Source organism: Aethalodelphis obliquidens, unplaced genomic scaffold (assembly GCF_003676395.1).
Source record: "Aethalodelphis obliquidens isolate GAN/ISIS:26980383/991018 unplaced genomic scaffold, ASM367639v1 scaffold4, whole genome shotgun sequence".
NCBI lineage: Eukaryota > Metazoa > Chordata > Mammalia > Artiodactyla > Delphinidae > Aethalodelphis > Aethalodelphis obliquidens.
Window position 1 is genome coordinate 83,683,548 of NW_020837948.1, and position 22,271 is coordinate 83,705,818.

A 22,271-nucleotide genomic window follows, 5' to 3' on the forward strand; every position below is an offset into this window, starting at 1 on the left:
CTGACTACCCAGCAACCCCGTACTCCCTCTTCCTCCATTACATCAGCCTTTTTTATTGTTTCTTAAATATTTATTTATTTATTTGACTGCATTGGGTCTTAGTTGCGGCTCGTGGGCTTCTCTAGTTGTGTCGCATGGGCTTCTTTCTAGTTGTGGCGTGTGGGCTTAGTTGACCCGCGGCATGTGGGATCTTAGTTCCCTGACCAGAGATCGAACATGCGTCCCTTGCATTGGAAGGCCGATTCTTAACCACTGGACCACCAGGGAAGTCATGTTTTTGTTTTTGTTGTTGTTTTTTAAAGATTTTTAAACTTCTAGGACTTCCCTGGTTGTCCAATGGTTAAGCCTCTGCTCTTCCACTGCAGGGGGTACTGGTTCGATCCCTGGTCAGGGAACTAAGATAGCACATGCCGTATGGTGTGGCCAAGAAAAAAAGAAATGAAATTTGAACTTCTATTTTGTGATTAGGTGAAAGGAATACTAGTCAAATAAACCTTACAAATGACTGAAAAATAAAATTCTTTACTCATGACTTTTGTGTATGTTTCTAAATCTGTGTTTCAAAGGATATCATTAAGTTGATCTCAACTATGGTGACAGATCAGGAAGTAAATTAGTTGCTAGGGTGGCAGTTATTGGTTCAGGAACAGTATTAGACATTTATTGATGTACCAATGTGTATAAAATGAGTCAACTTTTAAGAAATGTGTAATGTCATCATTAAAATATAACATCAAATAACCATTCATCCATCCATCCTTCTTTAAAAAAAACATTCAAAGAGAGGTAAGATATATTATCAGACTTTAAGGAGCTCAGCCTTTGGTAAGATGCACAGAATACAGATAATTATCAATACATTGCAGAGTAGTGTATGCAGTAAGACAGGTGAGTTCATACAGAATATTTCAGAATCACAGGGAATGGAGCCACCAGTTCTGTCTGGTATATCAAGGAAGTTCTGACAGATAAGTTCAATCTTCAGCTGGGTTTCAAAGAAGAAGTAGTACTTTGCCAAACCAATAGTGGTGGGAAGCATTTCAAGAAAGTGGGAACAGAATATGGAAATGCAAAGAATTTTCCTAAACATGTAAAAGAAATTGTTTTACATGTTTAGGAAGATTCTACCAACTTGGTGTTTCTGGAGCAAAGAAATACAAATAAGTTTGCAGCAAATACTGCTGAAGAAAAAAAACTAGACTGTGATCTCTTTATATGCAACAGTAAGACCCTTTTCATTATATTCTATTGGCAATGGTGAAAAGTAATTTTATGACTTTAACAAAGTAATGAAAAACCACAGTCACATCAGCATATTAAATTTTCTTATAGTATTTCTCCCTTTTTGAAGTTACCTTATACGCTTATTTAGTTGTTTATATTTAGTTGTCTTTCTTCTGTAGAAATGTAAGCTCCAGGAATGTAGGGACTTTGTCTAGACAGACTTTTGTCCTCTGCCTTCAGCTCTTAGACCAATTTGTGGCACTTCCCAGGCCCTCAGTAAATATTTATTGAATATTTATAAGGCTGCTGTGTTTTGCTATATTATGGCTAAATAGGTTTTTGTGGATTAACTACCATATATTGCATTGTACTATAGGAATATATATTTCAAACTCCAGATTAGAACACAGTATTCTGAGAACATATTTTATTTCATATCCCAACCACAAGGACCTTTGGGAATAGAATTTTCCTATCTGTATGAGAATATGACACTTGAAAATTATTGTTCTTTTCTGAGTCTTATTCCTTTCCCTATAACCTATGATGGTAAGGATTAAGTAATAAAATACGGAACAGCTTTGAACTTGGAATGAGTAATAATCCTTAGAATGGTAGAGAAGTAGGGATGCCCCTGGAGGAATTGCTAAAGAAGGAGAGAGGGAGGAGGGAGCACCTTCTACTTCCTGGGATGCATTCTTTTGCCTCCTTGTGATTTTCTTCATTTTTGCCCTCAAGATTCTCTTATTTAGTTTTATTTAGCACCGAGAGAGTTTTATGAACACATTGACTATGCGTGATCCAAGTGTGTTAATGTCAGCCTTCCTCCAAAGGAGGCATAGTTCTTGAGCATCAGTCTCCTGTTGTCCATTTTATTTCGTTAGTAAGAAACTATAACTGCTCTTAGAAAAATTTGGTTTGCAATGGAATGGTTTTTAACTTCTGAAGTTCTACCTTGTAGTATTCATGATTCTTTGTAACAGAAGACTAGTTTACTTTTCTACGCAAGCCCTAAGTAATGTTGGTGCCTTATAGAGACAGTATAGTAAGTCTAGTGGTTACGAGTGGGGATTTTGAAGTTATTTTAGCTCCGTTCAGATCCTAGTTTTATCATTTATATCTGTATAAACTTGGGGTACATTCTTAATCTTTCAAGGGTCAATTTCTAGTTTCCTTATATTAAAATGGTGACACTTACCTCATAGACTATTGGGGTATTAAAGAGCAAGTCCATGTAAAAGAGCTTAGCATGCCACCTAGCACCTAGTAAGCACTCAGTAAATATACTTTAGGTAATTTATTTTAAGATTTTATATGTGATTGGTAGATTTCATGCAGTATTAAAGGGTTTTTTTTATAAGTTATTTTGTTCAAACAGCTTTTTCTTGAATTAATTCTAACTAGGATATATCTTCTCAAGAATCACAATGTGGGTCCCAGCTTTGATATGTTGGCTTTTAAGGTTTCAACCACTAGATGGTGATATTTGATTGTGTAGCTAAGTGGTTTCATTTTTTCTTGTGAGTATTAGTGTGTATGTGTGTGAAGCTAGAATATAATTAGAATTTACCATGAATTTTGTTCCTTGTCTAGAAAAGCATACTTACTAATGTGAACCTGAAGGAGACCTGGCTGTGTGAAACACATTCTGTTGAGTGCCAACCTGAATATATTTAATGACTGTGATCTTGCCTCTTATTCTTTGGAAGAGAATAGATGCAGTCAGTGTAGAATGCCTTTATTTTCTCACCACCACATCTCCTAATCTGAGTGCATCTGCATCCAAGCCATCTGCGTTCACTGTGTTGTAATGAAGTGCCCCTTCTTTTTTCAAAGGCCCACCCCTCCACTTGTGCACTAGACTTCATCTCTCTTGCCTTTTCAGGAATATTGTTCCTAAAACCCCCTTTCATTTTGATGTCATCTGTTGTCTTCTCTCTCCCTCTCTCTTTTTTTACCCTTTTTTTACTGAATTATAATTGATGTACAATATTATATAAGTTACAGGTGTACAATATAGTGATTCACAAGTTTTGAAGGTTATACTCCATTTGTTATTATAAAATAATGGCTGTATTCCCTGTGTTGTATACATAATAGTTTGTACCTTCTATTCCCCTACCCCTTATTGCCCGCCCCGGCCCCCCGGCTCCCTCTCACTGGTACACAAACATACCCTGATGGCATCCATTTGAAAACATTCCCTTGACTCCACACACCCTACCATTTCTTTGCTCCCCCTTCACAACAAACTCCATTTCTTTTTTTTTTTTTTTTTTGCGGTACGCGGGCCTCTCACTGTTATGGCCTCTCGCGTTGCGGAGCACAGGCTCCGGACACGCAGGCTCAGCGGCCATGGCCCACGGGCCCAGCTGCTCCGCGGCATGTGGGATCCTCCCGGACCAGGGCACGAACCCGTGTCCCCCGCATCGGCAGGCGGACTCCCAACTGCCGCGCCACCAGGGAAGCCCCCAAACTCCGTTTCTTGATGAATCATCCTCTCAGTCCATTCCAGTCAAGTTGCTGTCCCCACTAATCCACTTCTAAAGGTTGTTGATGACCTCCATGTTGTCAAATCCGTCTTCATGTCTTGGTTCTCATTTAGTATGCCTCTTGGTATTCAACACAGCTGAGCACTCCCTTCTTAAATATATTGCCCTGTAATCTGCAACACCACACTCTCATGAGTTCCCTTTTGTCTCAGTGTCCACTGCTTGTTAATCTTCTTTGCTTGCTGTTTTCTTTTGCTCATTTTCATTGCTCATTTTCAAAATATTAGTGAGCCACTTTTAACATCAAAAGCCAGAAGTCATCTCTGCTGGTTTATGTGCCATTCCAGAGCTAATCAGCCCCACTCACCTCCAAAACCCTGCCCTTGAGACAGCTCATGGTATTCTTTTTTTTAATGTGTTTTTAAAATTGAAGTGTAGTTGATTTACAATGTTGTGTTAGTTTCAGGAATACAGCAAAGTTATTCAGTTTATATATATATATTTTTTTCAGATTATTTTTCATTATAGATTCTTACAAATATTCTTATTACCATAAAGTCCTGGCAGCTGCTGCTGTCAGCGCAGACCAGAGAGCCCCTATGTACGGTGCTAACTGATAATGAAAGACCATCACACCTTGACACTGGCCAGGTTGGACCTATAGGTGCTTTAGAGGCACTGGGTCACACACCCAGAAGTGTGAGTGGGTTAAAGCCTTGTGGGGCTGACTTTGATCTAGGTGAGACAGGATATGGGAGGGAGGCTGCAGATAAATTCTTTTTCCTCCTTTCCCCACTGGACTGTTTCCAATACAAAGAGGTTTCATACTGTCTCTGAAGAAGTTCTACAATATTAACAATCATCTGTGTTTGTTTTGAAGCTGTTGTCAGCTTAACATATGCCTTATATTTATTCTCCCTCCTTCCTGCCTCACTTTTCTTTCTTTTTTTTTTCTCCCTTGGATCCTACGCCCCACACAGCGGTAGCCTATAAGTTTAGGCCTCAGGCTTTATTTCCCAGGTAACCCAAGCTAAGATTTCATCCTGGATTCCTTTCTTTTTTTCACTCCTCATATCCAATCCAAGTTGAGATGATTTTACTTTTTAATATATTCCAAATCACTTTTATCCTCCCTTCTGTTTTCATGGCTATCATCCTAGTCTAATCTACCAGCAGCTCTTACCTAGGTTACTCTGGTAGTCTCCTAACTAACAGGCCTCCCTGTGCTCATTCTTATACCCCTACAGTTCATTCTCCTCCCCCGGGCCTGACTGATCTTTTCATAATGTAAAGCAATTCATGTCTCTGTGTTGCATGGAAACTTCATCACTCATACAGTGAAATCCACACTCACAGCTGTGGGCTACTAGTTTCATGATCGTGGCTTTGGACTACCTCTCTGGCCTCGCAATCCCCTTCCTCCTTCTTTTATAGCCATGCTCGTTTTCTTTTCTTGCCTCAAAAAATGGGGTGTTTGATCCTGCCTTGGGCTCTTCCTTTGTCTGGAATGAACTTCTCCAGGTTTTCCATTGGCTGGCTGCTTTTTGTCATTCAGCTCTCAGCTCAGATGCCTTCCCAGAGAGACCTTTTCTGACCATGCATTCGCCCCCATCACATCCGTCCATATGTTTTTCATCATGGCACTTAACCATGTTTTAACTTATGTTTGTTGCCTTTCTGTGCCTTCTTCACACACATATACAGTCTAGAATGTAAGCTCTAGAAGAGTAGTAGGGTCCTTTTATATCTTATTGAATGCTGCATCCTCAGTACCTAGAATACTACCTAACCCAGAGTAGTATTCTGCTCTGGTGCTCAATAAACGTTTATTAAGTGAATAAGCTGGTAACTGTATAGCTCATTAAACTTGATGCTACAGTAAATTACAAACATAATTGGGAGCAAAGTAGCTAAACACCTTGATATTTCTATCTGGTAGTAAGCGTGCTGACTTATTTGGCTTAATCACCAGCTGTTCTTTCTTTTTTTTTTTAATTTATTAAAAAAATTTTGTAACATCTTTATTGGAGTATAATTGCTTTACAATGGTGTGTTAGTTTCTGCTTTATAACAAAGCGAATCAGCAGCTATACATATACATATATCCCCATATCTCCTCCCTCTTGCATCTCCCTCCCACCCTCCCTATTCCACCCCTCTAGGTGGTCACAAAGTCAGCTCAGTGCTTTGTGACCCCTGTTCTTTACCTCAATGTAGGGTATTATCTCACCCCACCCTTGGGCAGTCCCTGGAACTATTCACTCTGCTTCCTTCTTTGTGCTAGTTTGGTTGCATACTGTTAAGGTTGTCTTTAAATTGGCTGAATCAGACTTTGGTCACTTATTAACCACAGTGACTTTAAACCAAGTTTTTATCTTTTAATGTTTCCTATCCAGCAGCTGCAGTAGGGCTATGCCTGTTCGGTCTGTTCCAAACCAAATTTGAATTAAGAGATATGCTGTGGAGCTTACGAGAGACCATTGATTTATTAGGTGCCAAGTTTACTGTGATCCAAAAGTGGAGGAACTAGATGGTGCTACCTTTTATTTGTAGGCCAGGAGAAGTAAATCAAAGAGGAAATGAGAAATGAGGGAGGGGAGGGAATTCACCAAGCCGACAGTAGTGAAGTAAATGCCCACCAGTTCTTGCTTCTCCTTAGCCAGTGGAAAGCAGCTCACTTGTTCCTTTAAACCTTTGTATGCCTTGGTGAACAAAGCACGTTTCATTTGGCAGTGTCTCTGCTAACAGCAGTGGCTATGTTTTCAAAACCAAAACAGTGCAACAGGAAGAGGACATTTTTCTTTTTGCCTCAGATCTGTGTATTTGCACAGGTTTGCACATGTGTGTTTGTACGTGTGGGCATGTTTGCATGCCTGCCTAATGAAAAGAGAAAACAGAACTAGGGATGGTCAGTGTCATCTTGAACTTCTTGGTTTATTTTGTACTTTGGGACAACTTAAACTTAGGTGCGTAAGCAGCTTTGTGGCAGTGGGTGGATGAGCCGGCCTGATTCTCAGGAATAATGCTCTTGGCATCTTGGGCAGGACAGTGTCTTGTGCAGGATTGCCTTTTGCCTTGCAGGATGTTAACATCCCTGACCCCCTGCCACTAGTGCCTCCAAGTCTTTGACAACTGAAAAGTCCTCTATAAATTGCCATACATGCCCTCCATGGGGTGATAACTGCCCCTGGTTGAGTTAGGCAGAAAATAAGACTGAAAGAAAAAAGGGCATTTGACAAATGTGGCAGTTTAACAGTGGTTGGCCCAAGTAGAGTAGGTGTTGGCAAACCTTAGTCTATTTTTATAAATAAAGTTTTACTGGGACACAAACATGGCCTTTTGTTTGCGGCTGATTTTGTGCTACAACAGAATTGAGTAGTTGTGTCAGAGACAATATGGCCCACAAAGCCTAAAATATTCACTGTATGGACTATTACTATGCTGACCTTGGCTTTAGGCCCTTCCTCAAAAGCCACAACGATGCCTGAAACCTTAGACACCCCAGGGTCTTAAGGTACCTATAATTCTAATCTCTTGATTCTTTCTACCCACGTTGCTATTCCCCTGGTCTTGGGAATTTCTTGTAATATCTGTACGTGGAATGGTGAGATGAAACAAAGTAAGAATTAAGGTGTTTGCTACTTTTGTCTTAGGGTATAATTTGTTTTTACATCTTTCCATCTTTTTTTTTTTTTTATGTATTGTAAGCATGCTAGCTTCTGTCCTCTTTTCATGTCTTCCATGCTTCTCTCTGCTGCTTTCCAAGACTTCTCTTGGAGAAGGTAGGACAAATGAGATAGGTAGAATCTGTGATATTAGCACCTTCTATGTGCCCGGTCATGTTCTGGGTATTGTAGAGAATACAAGCAAATCCACCCTTTGGTCCCTGAACTCATTAGTAAAGAGAAGATAGAAATACATGGTAGAATTAGAGAAAAATTAAACGAAAACAATATTGGGGTAGTTAGAGAAAGCATTGGTCAGGTAGTTATAAGAGCTAGCTTCAAATCCTGGTTTGTGTAGGCTTAGTACCATGTGCCTTTGGACTAGTCCTGTAGTTGCTCTCTACTTTTGTTTCTTCCATCAGTAAAATGAAAACAAGTAATGCCAATCTTATAGGACTTTTTGTGAGCACAAAGTGAATTAACTTTTTACGAAAATAATTATATGTTAAGTAATTGTATGGAAAGTGCTTTGTAAAACATAAATTACTTTAGAAATATAAGTGTGACTGTGTGGTCAGTTAAGTGGTACTCATGGTCTTCATGGGAAAAGGGGATTTTCACTTGGTCTTAGAGGAGAGAGAGCCTTTGACTAGGTGAGAAGCGGGGGAACAGGAACCTAAATGTGCACATGTTTGTTCACTGAGGAACCCACACGAACAAAGGAGTGATGTGTAGGTAGAGACGGGGCAAAGATGCAGCTAAGTGAAGCAAAGGAGTGGTGAGGAGAAGAAAGACTGGACAGATAGGCTAAGACTGGGAGACATAGACTTGCTACTGTTGAATCCTGTGGAATTTACTACTATGCTATTAATTAGAAAATTATGAGTATAAAGATTATTATGAAGCAACAATTGAATTTTCCAGAGAAAGAAGGTAGAACATAACATACTTCCAAAGTTTTTCATGTTGTGTCTATAATAACATTTGGAAATATTATTTAGAGACCAGCTTATAATCACCTGTAATATGCCTAAGAAGTACAAACACGTTTTTTTAGGTGACACAGTTAATGCTTTTAGAGGTAATACCATTAATACTTAGTGGATAATAGCACCAGGGAACTAAATTTCTTTAATATTGTATATACATTTTGTTAAAAACATTATAGATGATAGCTATAAATAATCAAAATTGGGTATTAAATTATAGTAAGCATTGTTGAGTGTCATATACTTTTTTTTCTCCATTATCTATTACGTATGAAACCTTTTCTAATGTTTTTCTGAGGCGTACCCTACATGGTCATGTAGATTTTGTACTTTAGCAAGTTGCTGGATTTAATTGCTAATCCTTTATTTAGGATTTTTACATTTATCTTATGGACTAAAAATTCTTCAGTGAACACTAGGATTAATTCTCATTTCTCAAATAATGTATCTTTCTTAGGACGAAAGTGTGCTTTATTTTTATTGCTAGATTCTCCACATATGCTGCAATGCATTAGGACTCTTAAGACTACACTTCTAATTGTGGAATTTCAAATTTTGGATTAGGCAGTGGCGGCTATTTTCCAGTCAGGGCCCCTCCCATACTGTCCCAGTTCGTCCTGTGTTAACTGATACAGGTGCATATACTTTGGGGAGCAAAGTACCTATTGCACTGTCTACATAGAGCTTTTAGTTTAAATAAGCACAGAGATAAATATAAAGTTTCAAACAGTTTTACAAAGATAAGTAACCGGGTACCATGAGCCAGAGTGATTTAGATAAGGGGTCACAGAAGGCTTCTCCAAGGAAGCAAGAAGACAAATGATTGAGTTCATCCAGGCGAAGGGAGTTCTACTTATTGTTTTGCCTTTATTGTGATTTTATATTTATCATTAAAATAAGGGAACTACTGATTTATTTGTAAATGTTTTTATTTAATCCAAATTATACTAGAATTAATTTCTGGTGAATTTTATTTTGTGACATGTATGTGTATGCTAAACGAATGAGTAATATAGGTGGTAAAATATTTCAGATGATTTTTGTATCTAAAGTAAAAATTGGGATATTAAAATGATGACTTTTTAGAAATTTTTCAGAAAATTCTCATTGCCTAGTGTAGCAAGGAGTAGAACAGGGTAATTGCTTTCAATACAGTAACAACTAAGAAACGTTCTGTACTAGTTAGACGTTGGCATTGTTGTTTCAACTTGCTTTGGAAAATGACCTTTATTCAGTGTGTGTGCACTTCCATGTAATTTCAGAGGACCTTCCTACTGTTTCCAGAGTGAATTGATCTGCCTTAAATTGTTTGTTCTTGTCTATAATAAATTAGAAACTTTTAAAGACATGTTTGTTCTTTTGTGTAAGTAAATTGTTTAAATTATTACTGAAAGTAGACTTTATGACTTAACCTAATCCTGTGTCCACATAATTTCAATAAGTGATAGTGACTAAAATTCAGAGCAGTTTAGTATAAAATAAAGTATATTTATATCGTGTCTCTTGCTATTGCCTAGTAAAAACATACTGGGACTCCAGTCTGAGCATCATTTCAATACTTTTTCCCGTTTCACATCCCCTTTCCTTCAATATGACTGTCTTGAGAGAGTATGCAATTAGGTAGTATATGTTTTTCTTTCATTGTTTTTGCTTCTTTTTTCTTCCTTTCTGAGCCTAACTGAAGTTGCGAGAAGTTAAGTTCCTTACGATGAATGATCATTATATGGTACTGCACATTATTTTCTCCTTGCTTTCTTCAGAATGTTATTCTAAATTCTAGACAGAAAAACTCAAAGTAATTTATGGAGGATTTTTTTTTTTTTTGGTTTAATTCAGGGAATTGACCGTTGTCTAAAACTTGGAACCTGATCTACCTACATTGGAAATCGCATGATTTTCAGTCAAATCTCAACAGATTTCAACATCATTCTAATTTCTCTATGAAAGCTCCCACAAAATCAAGGAACCAAACTAAACTTTAATTTCAAATATTATATACTGAACTTACAATAACAAAATCTAAACTAAGCCAGAAAAGTTATTTCTGTCGTTAAACATTTTGGGGAAACAATGATTATAAATATTAGAAAACACAATATAAAATAAGGTGAAAACTTTAATGTTCTTTTTTAAAATTTTTAAAAAGATTTATTTATTTATTTATTTATTTACATTTATTTATTTTTGGCTGCGTCAGGTCTTAGTTGCAGCATGTGGGATCTTCGTTGAGGCATGCAGCATCTTTCGTTGCGGTGTGGGGGCTTTTCATTGTGGTGCTTCTCTGTAGTTGTGGTGTGTGGGCTCCAGGGTGCCTGGGCTCTGTAATTGTGACATGCAGGTTCCAGGGCGTGTGGGCTCTGTAGTTTGCGGCACGTGGGCTCTAATTGAGGGGTGCAAGCTCAGTAGTTGTGGCACGTGGACTTAGTTGCCCTGCAGCATGTGGAATCCTAGTTCCCTGACCAGGGATCGAACCTGCGTCCCCTGCATTGTAAGGCGGATTCTTTACCACTGGACCACTAGGGAAGTCCCCTTTAATGTTCCTGACGATATAGTTTTTAGTAAGGAAATAAAATGATGAATCATATATTAGCTGCTGATTTACTGAAATGTAGCTGTATAGGAATAGCTTTTAAATTTGTTTTGGTATTCCCACATGAGCACATAAAATTGTATGATAGAAGTCTATCATGATATTAGTGGAAAGTGGTGATCAATATGTTTAGTTACAATTTATTTGACATTGACAAAAATGCTCTAACATTTGTTCTTAAATACAGTCAGTCCTCATTTATGGATTTTGGATTTGTGAGTTCACTTACTCAGTACAATGTATTTGCAACACCAAAATCAGTACTCATGGTGCTTTCCCATCTGAGTTCCCAGCTGAGTCAAACAAGGCAATGCTCCCTCTGCCTTTGTGTTTTACCTCTCATACTGAAAGCAAGCGTACTGTCTGTGGTCTAGTTAGTGTGTTTTCCCCTTTTTTTTTGCCTTTTCTTGATGATTTTGCTGTTTAAAAAGGCCCCCAAGTTGGGGGGGGGGGGCTTTTTAAACAGCAAAAAAAGTAGTGCAGAAGTACTGTCTAGTGTTGTTAAGCCCAAGAAGGCTGTGATGTGCCATATGGAGAAAATACTTGTGTTAGGTAAGCTTCATCCAGGCCTGAGTTACAGCGCCGCTGGCCATGAGTTTAGTGTTAGTGAATCAGCAATGTACATTAAAGATGTCTTTAAACAGAAATGGACATAAAACGGGGTTATATGTTAATCAGTTGATAAAAATGTGACGAGAGGCTTGCTGGAACTTAACCTTAGAACCAATGATTCAGTATTCATTAATTCAATCTTTATGGTGACTTTATAGAACAAAACTACTGGGAATGGGAATCAGTTATATCTAGAATAAAGATTTTGAGTTTAGCAGTGTTTTCATGTATGCAACTTTTCTTTTGTCAAGAATTTAAATAATCAGGACAAGTAATTAAAATTTACTTTAAAGCTGCATAAAATCTAGCAGTGTGATTCAGCAAAGATAAAATTATGTTCAACATCATTTGTCATTTGTTGTTTCATATTCTTCTCCCCTCACTCAAATTAACTTAGTATATTAATGTCTTGTATCTATTTTTACTCACTGAACATTTATTTAGTGCTTTTGTTAGGCATTGATGCCACAAAGAAAATATTAGATAAGCATCTTTTGGGGGACAACACAAAGAGGGAAGCTGTTTTGATATGGAGTAAAGAGTACAGTTTTAGAGAGTTCCTTGGATGATATAAAAGGAGGGCGTTTAACTGAATGGGGGAATGAAAGAATTAAAGCGTGTTTTACAAGATTTTTTGGAGGAGATAGCATCAGAACAGTCATAAAAGGTAAATGGAAATTAGCTGAAGAAGGGGCAGAACAATGTTCCAGTCGTAGGAATCTGCACGTGCAAAGCCAAGAAGAGGCCAGAGAAAATCTCTCCCTTTGGAGTATCAAAAATAGTTCAGGGGCTTCCCTGGTGGCGCAGTGGTTGAGAGTCCGCCTGCCGATGCAGGGGACACTGGTTCGTGCCCCGGTCCGGGAAGATCCCACGTGCCGCGGAGCGGCTGGCCCCGTGAGCCATGGCCGCTGAGTCTGCGCGTCCGGGGCCTGTGCTCCGCAACGGGAGAGGCCACAGCAGTGAGAGGCCCGCATACCGCAAAACAAAAAAACCCCCAAAAAACAGTAGAACTGGAAGAAGCATAATGCACAACGTCAGTGAAAGGAGCGTCTGGAGGAGAAAGGGGATTTGGAGCCGAGACGTGTCTATTGGCTGTCTAGTGAAATTTAAGAGGCCTGAACTTGAGTGTGTTGAAGGTAACAGGAGCTATTGAAATATTTTTATCAGTAGGTGAACTCATCAAAACTATGTTTTGGAAATTTTTTTCTGAGATAGAGTAGAAAATGGATTGGAGTCAGGCAAGACTTATCTCAGGAAGACTGGTTTATTGAATTTTTGACCATCCTGGAAGGCTGAGGACCTACACTAGTAGCAGTGACAGTGGATTAAAGGAATTGAATTAGAGAATTGAAGACTAATGTGACCTAGAGCAGGGAAAAGTATAGTCAAGAATGAATGGCTTCAGGATTTTCTTAATGCCTCAGTGGTGCAGTTCTTTAAGTCAGGGATATACGGGTAGAGTAAATTTGGAGTAGGAGATGATGGTGAGTTCAGTTTAAACACATTGTGTCTGAGATATGTCAATCACCTCTTTATTTTTTTTTAATAAATTTATTTATTTTTGGCTGTGTTGGGTCTTCGTCTCTGCGTGCGGGCTTTCTCTAGTTGTGGCGAGCGGGGGCTGCTCTTCGTTGTGGCTCAGGCTTCTCATTGCGGTGGCTTCTCTTGTTGCAGAGCACTGGCTCTAGGTGCACAGGTTTCAGTAGTTGTGGCACGTGGGCTCAGTAGTTGTGGCTCACGGGCTTTAGAGCACAGGCTCAGTAGTTGTGGCGCACGGGCTTAGTTGCTCCGTGGCATGTGGGATCTTCCCGGAGCAGGGCTCGAACCCAGGTCCCCTGCATTGGCAGGTGGATTCTTAACCACTGTTCCACCAGGGAAGTCCCTGTAAATCACCTCATGATCTTATATTCTTATATGCATAATCTTCTCATTTCTCTATTTGCTATTCACAGAAAAACCTCCCAAGTGAGTCATTCATTGTCCCTACTTTTTTACTTCCACTTCACTATTCAGTCTGGCTTCCATTCCAACAATACTGTTTTGGTCAGTGTCACCAATGACCTGCATGACATTAAAGCTTTCTGAAGTATTCAGTACAACTCGTCACTCTCTCCATGACAGCCTTCTGTCTTGGTTTCTATAAAATCACACACACTCCTGAATTTTCTCCTTCCATTCTTTCTCTGCTTCTCAGTCATCTTTGCTGGTCCTTCCTTCTTTGCTTGATCTCCACATTTTGAAGACTTCAGCCCTGGTATCTTTTCTCTTTCTTATCTACTCTCTTCTTAAGTGATCTTTCCCAGATCCATGGTTTGTTTAATTTATTCTTAAAATTTTTACTGAAAAGAAAAAGGCAATGAAATATACTCATGACTTTTAAAAAGCAAACGCAGTAATAACAAAGGATACACAGTGAAGAGTCTTACCCTTACTCCTGTCCCCTAGCCTATTATTTCACTTTCCCAGAGGCAGCCACAGTTACCAGTTTCTTGATATCCTGCCAAGATAATCTTTATATTTATAAGCATGTATGTCTATAGATCTTTTAAAACATCATTAATGGTAGCATTCTAAATATAATATATATATATACCATTCTCTCCCTTGTCTTTTTAACTTAATACATCTTAGAGATCTTTTTTTTTTTTTTTGGTGGCTGTGTTGGGTCTTCGTTGCTGCACATGGGCTTTCTCTAGCTGTGGCGAGCGGGGGCTACTCTTTGTTGCCATGCGCGGGCTTCTCATTGCGGTGGCTTCTCTTGTTGCAGAGCACGGGCTCTAGGCACGCAGGCTTCAGTAGTTGCAGCACGCAGGTTCAGTAGTTGTGGCACATGGGCCCTGGAGTGCGTGGGCTTCCGTAGTTGCAGTGCGTGAGCTCAGTAGTTGGGGCACGCGGGCTCTAGGGTGCGTGGGCTTCAGTAGTTGTGGCGCACGGGCTGTAGAGTGCAGGCTCAGTAGTTGTGGTGCACGGGCTTAGTTGCTCCGCGGCACGTGGGATCTTCCCGGACCAGGGATCAAACCTGTGTCCCCTGCACTGGCAGGCAGATTCTCAACCACTGTGCCATAGGGAAAGTCCTTTTTTTTTTTTTTTTAATGGCTGTGTTGTAGGTCTCTTACTATCCAGACTCTTAACTATCTGAAATCAGGAACCAGAAAGATTTGGATATGAAGGGATACTTGTATTTCATTATATGATGTTCTAAAATGTATTTAACCTTACCTCTTTTGAAAAAGAACGTTTTCATCTTTAATTTTTACAAATGATATAGTGGGTATCCTTTCAAAGATATAAGTGTGCACACATACAGTTTAGTCCAAGAAAGATTTATAGAAATGGAATTGCTAGATCAAACTGGATGTGCATTTAAAAAAACATAGTTTACTTTTTTTCCCTTTTTGTTTTTGAGTATATTGTTATCAAGCAGCAAACTTGGCTTTTAGTGATTGTGTGCATGTGTGTATGTAGAAAGATAGGGGACATGCTTATAACTTTCCATTAAAAACTGTTTTCTAACTTTTTATTGTGAAAATTTTGAAACATACAAAAGAGTTGAAAATTACAGTGAGCATCTGTTTACCCACCACCTAGATTCAGCATTGTTATTTTGCCATATTTGCTTTCTCTGTATATGTTTTATGAACCATTTGATAATAAGTTGCAGACATCATGAAAGCTTATCCCTGAAAACTTCTATATGAATTTTCTATCAATAAGGACATTTCCAAAATAACCATAATATAACTAGCATGTAAGACAACAATAATTTCCTAATATTTGTTAGTATCTCATACGTATTTAGTTTTGCAGTTGTCCATAAAATGTTTTTTATAGCTGATTTTTTGGCTGAAGATCCAATCAAGACTCATATGTCGTTACTGGTTGTTAGGTGTTTTTAGTCTCTTTCAATTTAGAGCTGGGTCTGAGACTATATACAGTTAGTGGATCAAACTTTGTATGCCATCTGTTTTTCTAAATAAAGTTTTGTTGGCACACAGCACCACTCATTTGTGTTGTCTGTGGTTGCTTTCACACTAGAGCAGCAGAGTCAGGTAGTTGGAACAGAGACTGTCTTGTCTCCAAAGCCTAAAGTATTTACGATTTGGCCCTTTACAGAAAAAAGTTTGTGGACCCTTATTTAGAACATTAGAACAATTCTCTCACCTTTAAAAGTTTTTCCCATGGCATTGACTTTTTGAATTAACTAGGCAAATTGCTTAGTAGACTGGCTCACACTCTGGATTTGCCTGATTTTTTCCCTCTGGATCATTTAATTTTTTTTCTCTCCATCTCTTGTATTTTATGTAAACTGGAAGTTAAGTCAGGCAGCTTCAATTGAAGTTCAATTTTTTTTTTGCCTAGAATATTCATGGTGTTGTTTACTTTCTGTTGCATCACATCATGATATATATAATATCTGGGTGTCCCTTTAGTGATGCTAAGGTCAGTTACAGCATTCAGGGGAATATCAGCCTTATCTTCCATTGTACAGTTCTGCATCAATCTTTTCCCTAATGGTTTTAGCATCCACTGATGGTCATCATTTAGATCCATCTAGATCCATTATTTCATAAGTGATGATTTTTAAAATTCTAATATTTCTTCTGCATTTATTAGCTGTTTTCTTCCCCTGTTAAGAACTTTCCTTCATCAGCATTTGTTTAGAGGTTTATTTTTATGTTTAAGTTGTTGAAGGAAAAAAGTTTTTTGTCCCTTACAAAGGTTTTGAAAGTAGGGTTCCTGTACATGTCCTCTTATTGTTTACAGTAGTTTAAAAGTAGTTGTTCACGTCCGGAGCCTGTGCTCCGCAACGGGAGAGGCCACAGCAGTGAGAGGCCCGCGTACCGCAAAAAAAAAAAAAAAAAAAGTAGTTGTTCATTTGAAGCAGAGCTTTTAAGTGTATGTTTGTGTGTGCGTGCATGCACCTGCGTACTAGATTGAGGAGAGAACATATGAGAGGCTGCTGCTGTATTTGTTTTTCGCTATAAGGATTTCCCCTTTTTTCTATAAGGCCAAAATTTTAAAATTATAATTCTAATTGTTAAACACCTAGACTAGTTTCAGAGGATTAAACAACCTGAATATGATTTGTATTTTAGATATAATCTTCTTATACTTAAAAAGTACTCGTGTCATTTGAATTCTTGATTAGTTTAGAGATTGCTAATTCTGATAACTAAACTAACCTGGAACTGTCCCTTGTACGTCTGGCATATTAATAGAAAATCTGAAGGGGAGTTGTATAGACGAGTAAATATAATACTTATTTTTCCCTCAGTGGCTTTTTTTCTTAATTAAAAGAAATCAATGTGAGTGATATCTTGAGTTATACAACCTTCCTTCTAAGGTGATCTCATTTCCAGTCAGTTTTACATCAAATATAATACGTGTATTCTGTTTGACCTCCAAAATACATTTTTTCTTCTTTAATAATTATTATTCGTGGCACACTTTCTTCCAAAAGAGAATTGTAATGGCCAAAGTGTAACTTTTTTCCAGATTTATTGAGGTATAATTGATATCTAACACTGTGTAAGTTTAAGGTTTACAAGGTGATGATTTGAACATGTATATATTTCAGAATGATTCCCACAATAAGGTTAGTTAACACATCCATCACCTCATAAAATTACTTTGTTTGTATTTGGTGAGAACACTTAAGATCTACTCTCTTAGCAACTTCCAAGTATGTGATACAGTACTGTTAACTAGAGTCACCACACCATGCTGTGCATTGTGTCTCTAGAACTTATTCATCTTATAACTGGAAGTTTGTACCAAAGTGTTACTTTTAATATCTAACAAGGGAGGATCCATTTGGAACGGTAGTAATCAGTCTTTAAGTATTATGCTGTAGAGGGAAGAATTTGATGATTTCAGGACTTGAGAAGACGTTTTGTGTGTGTGTTATATACGTTATATTAAAATATACTGGAAGGGTATACAATAAAATGTTAAGTATATTAACTATGGTTATGATCTTTGGGTGGTGAAATTGTGTCTTTAATTTCTGTATGTGTGTGTATGTGTGTGTGCGCGTGCACACACGTGCGCACATACCCACGCCCACTTTCCTCTGTTTTCTGGTTCTTCTCTATTTGTATACCCAGGGAAAAATTTTTTATATCAAAACGGGTATCATTTACTCAGGTAAAGAATATAAGGAAGACCTGATTTAAGAATATTTTTTGTTCAAAAAAATACTGAATACCAATATAAGCCACCAGTGCAATTTATAGTTGCCAGCACAGATATGCTGTCTTAGCTGCCTTAAAAGATGTACATGTGCAGATCAAGGAAGGAAGAGGTCCATTGGAATCTGCAGGCCCTGTCTTCCTCCTCCTTCCCTTTTCCTCCTCTCTGCAAGCTGTGGTTTTTATCCCTGTTTAAGAGTCTGCCAGTAAAGTTCAGACTTTCTCTTTCCTTCTCTGTGTGTTTTTCTTTTTGCTAAGTGCAATACCAGGTGAAGTTCTTGTATCTTTTCTCTCCATCCTTTTTTAGAGGGACTTTTGGCTTAAAGGAAGCTGCTTTATCTAAAGGGGCTGGGAAAGGAAAGACTAAGAATGGGCTCCTTTAGGCATTAGTATATGAATCCAAGCAGTGTGACCTGATAGGTGGTGATGCTACAGAAGGAGCTAGTTAATTAATTCTGTAGAGTTGATGGTATTTTAATAGAATAATTGGAATTCATAAATAAAGAATTTTAATGGTACCTGAAAAGATACTTAAATGTCTTACTTTGAAGTGCATTTGGTGGGTCTAAGCTAACACTGACATGACAATTATTTAAAAATAATTGTGAGCCTCAGGTTCCCATTCAGGGTAACTAGAAAGTAACAGTGGGACACAGTGGTTTAGCCAGCGTGTGTACACCACGTGCTAAGCACAGTTTGTGTGGAGAATTGTGTGCCAGCCACTCAGGCCTGTGCAGGCCAGGCTAGTGGGTATAGCCTGACTCTGCACAGAAGTGCCAGGGCCCGTGGAAAGCAGAGCAATGCATGGAGCACTGCAAAGGGATCTCTGAGTGAGACGGAAGGAGGAGCATTGAAGGACAGCGGCCAGTGAGACGGCATGTCTCCACTATTACTTCCCACTTGGGGGACCCTGGCTCTACACAGGTGCTTGAGTTTGGCAAAATCCTTGATAGAGAAGTAATTTTCACTTGGTGAAGCTCTTAAAGATTTGATTTGTGTCCTAAGAATAGGTCTGTTGCAGGCAGAGACGGGAAAACATACAGCATCATGGTAGCACATCATAAAAATGAGGTGAATAATGGTCTCTCTGTCTTCAGATCATTGGTAGTTCCTAAAATTCGAGTAGTCTTTCACCCAGAGTTAAACAGTCTTCAAGCAAATACCTCCTCGGGGCTCAGCGGGGACCCCTGTTAGGGAAGAAGATATTAACAGTGGTTCTGATAATCATTTCTGTGTATTCAGATGTGGTTTGTCTAGAAACAAAGACTCCAGCCATTGTGGGGTGAATCTTCAGCTTACTGTTATATTGATACCTTAGCCTGCTGCTACAGAATAACAGTAGCCATTGCTACAACCCATGTGGCAGTTAAGGCAGGCTTTCTGTAACAGTGCACTTGTGTGCTGTCCACCTTCACCCCTGCTGCTAGCCATGGAGTTGGCAGTGTGGCAAAATTATTCTAAGATAGCTGCCGCCCTTTTGCCGTGTGCCATGGTGGCACAGGACCCTGGAAATGGTATTGCCATTTGTATTATTTACTAGTAAAGGAGTGCTGTAGCAAGGTGGAAGCAGAGATAGAGAATGTACTTTTTTATGGTTTTCAGCTTTGTATTTTCTACCAGATTCTGCCTTTATTTCTTTAGTTTTCTGCTCCCTGCTTAAATAATAATCAGTGCAGGTGAGCCCACATTTTGGTTGTTATGTTTGGTTTGGATCTTCACATAGAAGGTAGGAAATTATACACTAGAATACATAGAGGAAAGGAAGGGTAGCAAGAAGAGATTTAAGAGAAGACAGTACATGATAGGGCTTAATATCCCAATAGAGATCTTATCAGTGGTTCTGAACTCTGGTTTTTATTAGCATAACTTGGGGAACTTTAAAAAAATACAGATGCCTGGGCCCTACTCCAAGAATTTGTTTTCATTGATCTGAGACAGGGACCAGCATATATGTGTGTGTGTATGCATGTGTGTGTGTGCACGCACGTGTATTTTTTTCCCCACACAAACCTCCCTAGATCATCTCTATGTAGCCAGGAATGAAAACTGGTGGATTATATATTTTCTATTTAGCTCTAGAAAAGAGAATGAGTAGCATTGAGGGGAAGGTACAGGATAGAAAGTTTCAGCTCATTATAATGAAGAATATTCTAGTAATTTGAACTTTGTCCTCCTAGAAATAATCAGGTATACATGAGTTAACTGCTTGGGAAGGATGCTGTGAAGGTGACTGCTTTGGATAATATGCAGGACTTAGTCATTCCTTAATTTTATTAAAAAAAAAAAAGTGCTACTGAGCTTCTGCAGATTTGGCATGGAGTATGCTAAGATCAGTTTGGGGCGTATTCAGTTTGAGGTGTCTATAGGGAATCTAGGTAGAGACGTTAGCTCAGAAGAGAGTTGTGACTGGGAGAACATCAGTGAAAAGATGATAGTGGAAATCACTGTCTTCATACTGTTTTTCGTTCATGTGACCCATATCTTATAAGCTTACCATTTATTGATAGTGATAACTAAGACATGGTCCCTGTGTTCTTGGAGCTTATAGACAAAAAATCTTAAAACTGAAGAATCTTTACAGAATGACCTGGCAACATCTTAAATTGTCATCTCTGTCAGCTAGATTGCTGCAGTAGAGCCAAGGGTTGTAATTAAATTATAAGTTCTTGAGAGAAATCCTTTGTAATACATCTGAAATGAATGACAGCAGATGCAGACATTGAGGTTGGTGAAAAAAAGAAATTCTGGTGGTGATTTCTTAGGCCAGAAAATAAAATCTTGAAAAATTTCAGAAATCTTTTTTATTTAGGTTTTGCTTTTTTCTCTTTTGCTGTCCTTTCCCTTCATGTCTTAAATTTTCCTGCTTTTGTAACATCACCATTATCAGTTCTTGAATAGAGATATTTCTTGGTAAACAATTATTCCTTATTTTCTGATTTTTAAATTTGGTCATGTACTCTCAAAGACATACTGAAAATATAATATTAATGTAACTTTAACAACCATAGATACCGAGAGGCGATTCAGAAGTGGGATGAAGCACTACAGTTAACCCCAAATGATGCTACCCTGTATGAGATGAAATCACAGGTAATAATTATGAAGAATTTCCCTTTCATTGTGAAATTGCACTCACTATGTCTGGTGAGCGGTGATGAACCAAAAGAGCATTTCCTCCCATTTTCTTTCTTTTTTTTTGTAAATTTATTTATTTAATTTATTTACTTTTGGCTGCATTGGGTCTTCATTGCTTTGCACGGGCTTCCTCTAGTTGCGGCGAGCGGGGCTACTCTTCGTTGCAGTGCATAGGCTTCTCATTGCAGTGGCTTTTCTTGTAGCGGAGCACAGGCTCTAGGTGTGCGGGCTTCAGTAGTTGTGGCTCTCGGGTTCTAGAGCGCAGGCTCAGTAGTTGCGGCAAAAAACTAAGTTGGGCTTAGTTGCTCAGCGGCATGTGGGATCTTCCTGGACCAGGGCTCAAATCCATGTCCCCTGCGCAGGCGGATTCTTAACTACTGCGCCACCAGGGAAGCCCCATTTTCTTTTTTTTAAAATATAGTTTATTTGGGAAAAACATATGTCACCATATTATTTATGGCTCTTCCTCATGCATCAAATTAGAAGTTTGTTTAAAACACTTCACAATGAAGCTAACTTTCATTTCAACCTAACTGCTTAAGATATGAGCAGATGGATGTCTTTTAAAAAGTCACTGGTGATCTCTTAAACGAATGAAATGTGTTAGCTTTCCTTGGAAATTAATTGTAGTGGACTTAGCAATAACTCAGTCTCTTCAGAATGAGGATGGATTGGATTCTAGATGATGCTATTTCTCTAATAATGGCCTAGTCCATAGCAAAAGGTCAGAATAGACTCAATTTATTAATATTATAAAAATAACATTTGTACTTAAAAATACAGTTTTAATATTTTGTGAGAAATTTCATAAAGAAAACGTTTGAGCACTTGTATTAGATTATCCAAAAGATGTTTAAAATCTCAAACAGAGAATTAACCATACTTCTGGCAGGGAGTGGTTGCAGTTCAGCCTTGGTCCACACACCTAGCATATCTTGCAGATGATGATCCCAAACATAGGGCACATCCTTTTTCAGCTTTGATGGTAGTTTATCCAGGAAAAACCCAAATAAATTATTTCCACTGAATGGAGTGCTGTGAGGACCTTCATTTGGATAAGTCTTTAATCTTAAATATGTATGTATTAAAGATAGGATTTGTGGCAAGCTATATGAAATGAGTTGTTTTATTTGGAACCGATAATGATGGTGTCACAAATCTTGTGAAATGCAGATGGGCAAAATATTATAGATAAAAGCCAGCCCTTTCCCATACATTGAGGTAGAGGGTTCTGGAACTCCCTGATTTTTCTGATGTGTGTGATTTGAAGAACCCAGTTGTGGGGAGGCTGGTGGAGTGTTTAAATGATTTTTATAGCAGAAAGATGTTCACTAGGGATAGGATGGGTAGTTGAACAAATTTAAATTTACCTT

The 22,271-nt window shown here is 38.4% G+C and overlaps 1 protein-coding gene across 2 annotated transcripts in view; it reads left to right on the forward strand.

Annotated features, from left to right (window-relative positions):
• TTC33 (tetratricopeptide repeat domain 33) overlaps positions 1-22,271 on the forward strand; it is a 32,138-nt gene that overhangs the window by 4,224 nt on the left and 5,643 nt on the right. For both annotated transcript variants that reach the window (XM_027101210.1, XM_027101211.1), the window contains exon 3: positions 20,772-20,853. In XM_027101210.1, the coding sequence (XP_026957011.1) occupies positions 20,772-20,853 (82 nt within the window). The remainder of the gene's footprint in view (positions 1-20,771; positions 20,854-22,271) is intronic.